The sequence below is a fragment of the Nematolebias whitei genome, chromosome 12, assembly GCF_014905685.2.
Source record: "Nematolebias whitei isolate Nwh7 chromosome 12, NemWhi1, whole genome shotgun sequence".
Lineage (NCBI taxonomy): Eukaryota > Metazoa > Chordata > Actinopteri > Cyprinodontiformes > Rivulidae > Nematolebias > Nematolebias whitei.
In genome coordinates, this window is record NC_056509.1 from 15,993,682 (window position 1) to 16,003,858 (window position 10,177).

At 39.4% G+C, this 10,177-nt stretch overlaps 1 protein-coding gene across 1 annotated transcript in view; it reads left to right on the forward strand.

The window, feature by feature from the left end:
- ankrd6b (ankyrin repeat domain 6b) overlaps window positions 1-10,177 on the forward strand; it is a gene marked incomplete in the record, with an annotated part of 167,747 nt that overhangs the window by 156,003 nt on the left and 1,567 nt on the right. Inside the window, 1 exon segment of the mRNA XM_037685720.1 lies at window positions 835-1,108. Coding sequence (XP_037541648.1) covers window positions 835-1,108 — 274 coding nt within the window.

Below are 10,177 nucleotides of genomic sequence, written 5' to 3' on the forward strand. Positions count from 1 at the left end.
GAATTATAACTTCTGTTTGGATAACCTCACACGACTCCTAAGGTTTTTAGCTGTTCTCACGGAGACGCTGAAAAAAGTCAAAAGAAGAGCTCTACACCGACGCTGAAGCTATCGTCTGCAAGGTAAAAGTTCTATTTCGACCAAGCGTACCGTTGGCCAAGCTGATTTCAATGGAGCGTGCTGTTCTGGTTAAAACAGACAAATTCCCTCACACATCTCTCTCAGATAAACTTCATCTTTCCATCTTTAACTCTCCTATCTGCTAGAAAATTAATCCAGATGTTTTCATTAATGTCTGTGGTGTAACAACGGAAAACCATGGCCGTATGGTTTCCTGGTTGTAAAAGCTGATTAATTATGTTGTTGTTTTCATATTCTGCCAAATTAATGTAAATGTTTGATGTTAAACTTTGATTCTGTAAAATAAATGACCGCATTCATTTTGATGGGTCAAAGAAAAATGACGTCTCACGTTACATTTCTGTTGAATTCAACGCACGAACATAACACAGTCCAGAAAGATGAGTGAACCCGTTTAATGTATGAATATATCTCAGGATATGTCATACTACAACTTTAACTTTAGACCCTGATAAAGACTACATCAAGTTTATATGCTCTGTTTTGTAAACAGTATAACAAGAAAATTTTAGATTTTTTTTTCCTTTTTAAAAAGTGATATTTACATTTTCAAGCCCATTTAAACCATAGAATCTCTCACTGGTTCAAAATGCCTTCTATATAAATTGGTGTCTGCTGGTTATAGACAAGCAAATGTGATATGATGTAATAATTATAACCACAATCAACAAAAGTTCTGTTTCCTTCAAACAGGTGTGTCTTGTTGATGAGCTAAAGAGCTGGTGTCTGTCTAAACTGGAGAACATGGAGGACCACTGCATCGAAGACCTCAGCACCATGAAGCTGCAGCGATCCTCCTCTGTAGCTGAAGGTCGAAAAATAGCTGCTAAGGCTGAACACACCATGCTGCCTTCTGAACAGGAGTGCAGCCCTGAGGCTACTCAGCTCCACAGCTGTGGGGGTTCCAACATGGCAGACGACAGAATCTCCAACCACTACTTTGTGGTTCATTTGGACAGCTCCCCAGGTACAACACAAACATATGTCCACTGGAGCTAACAGAGAAAACAGTTTTATCAAAGGTAGCATTAAGTCTCCAACAGTGGACTCGTCCACCCTGCTCATCTGTCCAAATCTTCTAGGGCAAATCGAACAAAGTTTTGTTCTACTGGGCCATTTGGCTTTCTATAAAACAAACAAAACTAAATGCATAAATCTTCATTTAATTTTTAGGAAATACATTGAATTTGATTTTATCTTCTATCCATTCCTGTTTAAATTACTTTGTGTTGTGCAGTTTTATTTCAAAAGATATGGCAACAGGAACAGTTCATCTGTGGTGAAATGGAGACATTTATTTCCTTAATCCAAACAAAAACCTTCACTAAATATCATAAAACAAATAATACATGGCCTGTAATCCATATAATTTTTCTACGGAGGATCAGCTGCTGAGTCCCTGTTTCTAGATCTTTTGAAGGTCAGTTACAGTAAAAACAAAAAATCAAAACCAGTACATGGGTCATACCATGTCTACCTTAGATGAAAGAACCCAAACACAACAAGTTGCATTTTACAAATTTATTGAGCAATTGTTTCCTTTAAACAGTGACATTACTGTCATGTTTAAAATTGTTTAAACAAACAAACAAAAAAAGAAAAATAATGTACCAAGCAGAGAACTCAACAAATAAAAATGTTTAAAGGCATTATTATACATTGGACGACGTCCTCAAGAAGTTCAGTCTATGTGGTCGAGGTAACGAGCTCGTTTGGGCGAAGCATGATGTCGTGCATCTTCCCAGACTTCAGAGCATCATTTACAGACTGGATCATTGCAGGTCTGGTGTTCCACCTCGTCTCTCCACAGCTGGACCAGTCCAGAGCCTTGTGTAACCTAAAAGTGAAAGAAGACAGTGCACAAGTCAAAATAGGGTTACCATGACTACAAATTGCAATTTGTTGGCCTTTCTTTTGGAAAAAAATATTTTATCAAAAACAAGAGATTTACAATTGAAATTAAGTCAAGAAAATGTGACATTTGCAATTATAAATTACAGTAGCTCAATTTTTCTTTATTTATTTCACTTATCATATTTTATAATTATTTAAGCAGCCTCACCAGGCAGAGATTGCAAGATTTTATATATCTTACCTGCTCTTTTGAAGTGTGTGACAAGGGTCTTTGTGTCCAAAGCTGTTTAACAGCTTGCTTCCAGAGCTAACAGCCTCCTATGTTGGGTAGAAAAATTAAATTAAATTAAATTAAAGACATATAAAAAGCTTAGTGCTACTTCTTGTGCCATGCTTTCTAAAACAATTATTGAATCAAGTATTTACTTATGTAGGTAAACATAGACGTTTTAAAACATGTTAAAATACACCAGAATGCAGGAAATAGCAGCTACTTTATTCAAAAAGTTATGGGAGAGGACCCACAGACCTCACACCAATATGTCCCCCCTACAATAATTTGAATGCTAATACACACTGTGTGGTTCAAGCCAAGAGCCATTGTCAACACTGGGGGGCAAAGGCCCCTATAAAGGGCTTCTAGAATCGCCCCTGGTGTGAAGAAATGAACTGAGAAAAATCAACTCTTGGCCTAAAATTTAACACAACATAATTGTACACATCATATCTTAAATCTAAAATTTAAACAGTTATTATAATACAAACCGGATTCCAAAAAAGTTGGGACACTAAACAAATTGTGAATAAAAACTGAATGCAATGATGTGGAGGTGCCAACATCTAATATTTTATTCAGAATAGAACACAAATCACAGATCAAAAGTTGAAACAGAGAGAATGTATCATTTTAAGGGAAAAATCTGTTGTTTCCAAATTTCATGGCATCAACAAATTCTAAAAAAGTTGGGACAAGTCCATTTTTACCACTGTGTGGCATCCCCCCTTCTTCTTACAACACTCAACAGACGTCTGGGGACAGAGGAGACCAGTTTCTCAAGTTTAGAAATAGGAATGCTCTCCCATTCATGTCTAATACACGCCTCTAACTGTTCAATCGCCTTGGGCCTTCTTTGTCGCACCTTCCTCTTTATGATGCGCCAAATGTTCTCTATAGGTGAAAGATCTGGACTGCAGGCTGGCCATTTCAGTACCCGGATCCTTCTGCTACGCAGCCATGATGTTGTGATTGCTGCAGAATGTGGTCTGGCATTATCGTGTTGAAAAATGCAGGGTCTTCCCTGAAAGAGATGACGTCTAGATGGGAGCATATGTTGTTCTAGAACCTGAACATAGTTCTCTGCATTAATGGTGCCTTTCCAGACATGCAAGCTGCCCATGCCACAAGCGCTCATGCAACCCCATACCATCAGTGATGCAGGCTTCTGAACGGAGCGTTGATAACAACTTGGGCTATCCTTGTCCTCTCTGGTCCGGATGACATGGTGTCCCAGTGTTCCATAAAGAACTTCAAATCGTGACTCATCTGACCACAGAACAGTCTTCCATTTGCCACACTCCATTTTAAATGACCCCTGGCCCAGTGCAAACGTCTGAGCTTGTGGAGCTTGCTGAGGAATGGCTTCCTCTTTGCACTGTAGAGTTTCAGCTGGCAACGGCGGATGGCACGGTGGATTGTGTTAGCTGACAATGCTTTCTGGAAGTATTCCTGAGCCCATTCTGTTATTTCCTTGACAGTGGCATTCCTGTTTGAGGTGCCCGGAGATCACGAGCATCCAGTAGAGTTTTACGGCCTTGACCCTTACGCACAGCGACTGTTCCAGATTCTCTGAATCTTTTGATGATGTTATGCACGGTTGATGATGATAACTTAAAAGTATTTGCTATTTTACACTGGATAACACCATTCTGGTATTGCTGCACTATCTTTCTGCGCAACAATGGTGGAATTGGTGATCCTCTTACCATCTTGGCTTCTGAGAGACACTGACACTCTGAGAAGCTCTTTTTATACCCAATCATGTTGTCAATTGACCTAATTGCCACTTATTGCTACTTGTCTCAACGTTTTTGGCATTTGTTGACACTGAAATTTTGAATCAACATATTTTTCCTTTAAAATGTTACATTTACTCAGATTAAACTTTTGATCTGTCATCTATGTTATATTACAAATAAAATATTGACATTTGCCATCTCCACATCATTGCATTCAGTTTTTAATTCACAATTTGTTTAGTGTCCCAACTTTTTTGGAATCCGGTTTGTATATATGCAACCAGCCTTTCATATAAAAACTGGGATATTTTTACCGGAGAATGCTTTCACTAACGAGTTTGTTGTTGTACTGGCATGGTTACAGTTGACAGTAACTATTTACACAATCAAGTGATGGTTAGTCACGTTTTTCCTCGATTTCAGTATCCAGCGGGACGTCACAATATAAAAATAGGAATATTTTTACCGGAGAATGCATGCACTTTAACCAGGAAGAGTTTGGGTTTTTTTTTTACATTACAAACAGCAACAGATAATAAAGATTTTAATCTAAAAACCCACATAACAAAGCAGAGCATAATTTTTAAATTAAATGGACATGGTGGAGAAAAATGCACTGTTTGAGTCTGTTCATTTACTGATGGTAAACCAAGTCCGACTCCCCGCAGCTCCTCACTGCAGCTGAGACGTTTAAAGCAGCACAGCACCAACACAACTCTCATGAAGTTCAGGGTTATTTGACACTTTCCTGTCCGTTCTGTGAGTTTAATAGACAGACAGTTATTTCTTACCTTGCGTTGCAAAGTATTTTCAGTTACTCGGTACCGCACCCTCTTGGTGAAAAGCTACGGTTGGAACAGTTGACTCCTGGGAAATGTAGTTCTTTTGACTTGTGTTAAAGTGAAGGCTTACTGAAAGAAAACTACAAAATAGCTGTGCCCATTTTTGTTTTGTTTTGTTTGTTTGTTTCATTTTCATTTTTCGGTTATTGGTCGTTCCCGCTCATGTCTGCTCCCGTTAGCTTTCAGTCCAGTCACGTCCTGGTCACGTGAGTTATAATGAGGTTGACTCCAGTCCCGCCGGAACGTGGCCGGAATCACGTGACCCGCGGTACTCCTGAAAAAATGTCATCCTCTAGTTCATAAAGCCAGTGTCTCACTGAGCTGCAAATGTTGGACACTGTTTCTTTTTTTTTGGCTATTCCCTTTTTCAGGAGCCGCTACAGAGAGCAAACTCACACCAAGACTTGGCAACTGTTTTAACGCCGGATGCCCTTGCTGACTCTGCCACAGATGCCTGAGCTACCACAGCCCTCTGTGTGGAGCAGAGGGCTGCTATCTAAGGCAGGCCAGGGAGATGCTGGATGGAGGTTAAGGGCCTTGCTCAAGGGCCAAGAGTGGGCCAAAATTGGCAAATGTTGAACACTTAGTAATGTGTAATAATTTAGCTACATCTTGTAGCAGTCAAGCATCTAGCGCTCCAGAATTACAAAAACTAAATTGTAAATGGTTGTAGACTCTCGCATCGACTTTGCAACTACTTTGAGAGAAAAATTTTGAAAATTTCTGAAACATGTTCAAAGTTTCAGCAACATGAGTAAGGCCCTGCAACTCAAGCAGGGGAAAAAAAAAAAAAAAAAAAGAGAACATTTCGAGACACTTTGGAGACTCCCTCACAAATGCTGCTCAAACTTTATCTTCAACAATCCCAGTTAGATACAGCTTTAGTTATCCAACATGCCCATTAGTAGTAGTGGAGTTAGTAGGAGAGATCATATCTCCAGTTTTAACTTCTCTCCACTGGCTCCATGTCGAGTCCAGAATAGAATTCAAAATCCTACTTCTAACCTACAAAGCTCTTAACAACCTAGCTCCATCTTATATTCGAGATCTTATTGTTTCATATTTTCCAAACAGAGCACTTCACTCTGACTGCAGGCTTACTGTACTTGCTGCCGTATAAGTCGCATCAGTCAAACAGTGTCTAATAAAGTTGGAAAAAACATAAATACGTCACTTCGCCATATAAGTCACATCTACAGTATTATGCATCACCGCTGACAATCTGGATATATGGGCCAGTGTTGTGCCAAAAATTGGTTGGCTGCCAAATGGCGACCGCGGGAGCGTGCACAGGAGGACTTTAACAAGAATTTAACAAGATTAACACCTAAAAACAATTATTTCTTTGCTCAACATTATAGCAAAGATGTGTCTCCTTTTAATCCAACCATTTTCAGTCAGGTCATCTCGACAGTTTCTTTTTTTGCTGAAATGTTTCACCTTCCATCTGGAAGGCTTCATCAGTCAAGTAACGCAACACAAATCTGATTCTTCCCCCAAACAGCTTACTCCAAAGTGGAACAAACCAGTTATGTTGGTGCTAAGATGGTGTCTTTGGCATGCCCCCTCCTCTTGTGCCGGTCCTTTTCCTCATTGACAGTCATGTCAAACTGGTTCAAAACCAAAAATGTCCATGCTCAATAATCCAGGAATACAATCCAACAATTTTCAGTCAGGTCATCTGGACAGTTTCTTTTTTTGCTGAAACGTTTCACCTTCCATCTGGAAGGCTTCATGAAGGCTTTATTAGCACCAACATAACTGGTTTGTTCCACTTTGGAGTAAGCTGTTTGGGGGAAGAATCAATTTTGTTGTGTGTTTACTTGACTGATGAAGCCTTCCAGATGGAAGGTAAAACGTTTCTGCAAAAAAATAAACTGTCCAGATGATCTGACTGAAAATTGGTGGATTGTATTCCAGGATTATTGAGCATGGACATTTTTGGTTTGGTCTCCGTTTAACTTTTCCTTAATAAATGCACTTTAAAGGTCAAATCAGTTGCATTTCACCTGGGCGACACGTCAAAATGCAACTGATTTGACATTTGCTCCAGGATATCCTGATGCATGCTCAATAATCCAGGTAGAAAAATCCAAAAAAGTTCAATCTGGTCCTCTGGACAATAAATTTAAAAAAAAAAAATAAATAAAAAAAAGCAAAAAAATATAGAAACGTTTCGTCTCTCATCCAAGAGACTTCCTCAGTCTGAGGTGCTGTTTTCAGTTCAGTCTCTTAAATAGCACCTTCTCAGAGTGGATCAACCAGTTTTGCTGCTGACAACCAAAACCAGCTGATCACATGCTCAAGAAGGACCATCAGCCTAACAATGGATCATTAGCACACTGATGGCTGTTTACTATTCACAGAGGGCTGAGTGATACTAGCAATCACAGCATTGTAAGAGGGGGACAGTTGAACCCGGAGGCCTCCACCCCTGTATTTGCTCCAGGAGTTCGAGAGTGAGACGAAGGTGGCTTGGTATGGCAAGCCAAGTGTCTCATTAATAGCCACTTTTACTTATTAATGAGACACTTGGCTTGCCATATTAGTCGAGGGCCCTCTAGTGACTGAAAATGGTAAATGGACTGTACTTATATAGCGCCCTTCTATCTTATCGAGATACTCAAAGCCCTTTACAATACAATATGTGCCTCATTTACCCATTCATGCAGCACTCTACTAGATCTCTACAAAGCTAATTGAACAAATCATTCTAAAGAGAATAATCAGAGCTTTATCACATTCATACACTGATGGGACACACAGAGACAATGAGGGGTTCAGTGTCTTGCCCAAGGACACTTCGGCATGTGACTGCTGTTGGATTCTAACCTTCAACTCTTGCATTGGAGGACGACTGCTCTAACCACTCAGCCACAGCCGCACTACTGAAAAATGGTAGTGTTCAATATTTTCCATGTCAAAATGAATGAAATTGTCAGATGTCAGCCAAAAATGGTTTATAAATATGGGGGGAAAAACATAAATAAGTCGCTTTGCTGTATAAGTCGCAGGCATGCTAATTTATGCAAAAAACTGTGACTTACACAGAGAAAATGACGGTACTCGCGGTCCCTAGTTTCCAAGAGCAGAATGGGAGGAAGATATTTCAGTTATCAGGCTCCGCTCTTGTGGAACCAACTTCCAGTTTCTGTCCATGAGGCTGACACATTGTCCAGTTTTAAGACTGGGCTTAAGACTTTATTTTTTGATAAATCTTATAATTAGAGTTGGCTTGTTATGCTGCTTTAAGCTTCGACTACTAGAGGACAAATTGACCTCATTTACTTAAATTAATTTTTAAAATTGAATAGTTTTCATTTGATGCTATTTCTTTCTTAATGTGATTCTTGACCTGCCATTGTGCATCTGGTCCTACCAATCTCAGCTGGTTGAAGTAGCTGGTTGCTTGTCCTGAACCTGGTTCTGCTAAATGTTTCTTCCTCATGAGGGAGTTTTTCCTTTCCTCTGTCACCTTCATGCTTGCTCAAGATGAGAGTTCTGTGATGGAGTTAAATTCAAAGCAGTCTGCTCCTCAGATAAATAATGTTAAATTATCAAAGTCCATGCTCAATAATCCAGGTATACAATCCAACAATTTTCAGTCAGGTCATCTGGACAGTTTTTTGTTTTTTTTTGTGCTGAAACGTTTCACCTTCCATCCAGAAGGCTTCATCAGCACCAACATAACTGGTTTGTTTCCACTTTGGAGTAAGCTGTTGGGGAAAGAATCAGTTTTGTGTTGTGTGTTTCCTTGACTCACTTTTTGATGGTCTTGTCTCGGACTCGACCTCATTTGGACTCGGTCTTGTCTTGGTCTCAGACATTGCGGACTCTGGATTTTATTTCAAGACCAGTCAAGATCACAGCTGTGGAAATATCACTAAATTGCCAGAATATTGTCCAGTTTCTTTGTTAACATCTTTGTTTTTATTGGATACAAACCGTACTGATTCAAATCCAAGTGATAACGTAACTCATTGCTAAAGACATGTTTTTGTTACCACTATCACGTCCACCATCTTTCACTCGCACGCGGTTCTGTACCAACAGAGCAATACAGACAACAAAACGTAAAGTTGCGATCAGGGGTGAAAGTAAACTGGTACTGTCCAGTACTGCGTACCACTAAAAGATTCTGCACTAGCGCTCAGTACCTTGAAAAGAGGGGAGCGGCTATCTGCTGTAAAGCCTCATTCAGAACCAGTCACGGCTGAACTTTGGGTCAGAATAGATTTACTAGCAATAAGCAGTCTAAAACTCAACTTAATCAGTTAATAAAAAGGTATTTTCCCTCATTTCAAATTGTTTCTGAACTGTTAGTGCTATGTTGGAACCTCAGTTCTCTACTGCGGTGAAGTTAGTTTTACGTTGGACATTGGAGCTCTGTGGCTTCAGTGGTGTGTTCCTCTCATTCGATCCGAAGCAGGCAGTCTGATTTCAGTCAGCTGTGCTCAGTCTGCCCCTCCTCCGAGAAGTAATGGTTCACTTAGGGATCGTCAACAAATTACCAAACCAAACACTCTTCAGAAACAAAAATTAATATCTTTTACATCATTTGACCCACTGACACAAAACTAACGTTCAACTACTCTAATAGACCTGACACAAAAGACATCATCATTTATTTCACATTTTAAAGCATTTTCTAATTGGTTATTGAGCGAAAACCTTGATTTTTGAAAATAAATTATGTAAAATTAGAAAATCAGTCTGTGGGTCACATGACATGAAAATTATTGTGCAAAAATCACTGAATGTCTGATTTCTTTATGTAGCTTTGAAAATTTATAAAAGATGATACATTCATTCAAAAGCAAACTTAAAGTTGCAGTATGTAACTTTTATAAAAAAATGTTTTTATAAGCGTTACATTTGTTTTTTTTACATATTTGTTAAAACTGTCACTTTGTCGTGACAGTATAGAATAAGACCAATAATCTGTGAAAAGTTTGAGCTCCAAGACTTGAGGTCTTGGTCTTGACTTGGTCTTGGACCCCAAAGTCTTGTTCTTGACTTGGTCTTGGGTTAGGCGGTCTTGACTATAACACTGCAGCTGATTTATGAGCTAAACCGTAAGATGGAAGTGATTTGAATCACAGGCCACCTGCGGCTTTGGGACTCGTCAGCATGAAACGACCTTGAAGAGGCTCGTAAGCACGGACCAGTAGAATGCACCCTAATCTGGCCATATAGTCTACCTGAATAAATCAACAATTGTGGCTTGTCTGAATCAGACTCCTCCGGTTGGCCTCGAAACAGGCCGACATATCAATTTCTATTGGGAAATGTGTAAACTAAGGAAAACTTTGTCTATCCACCCC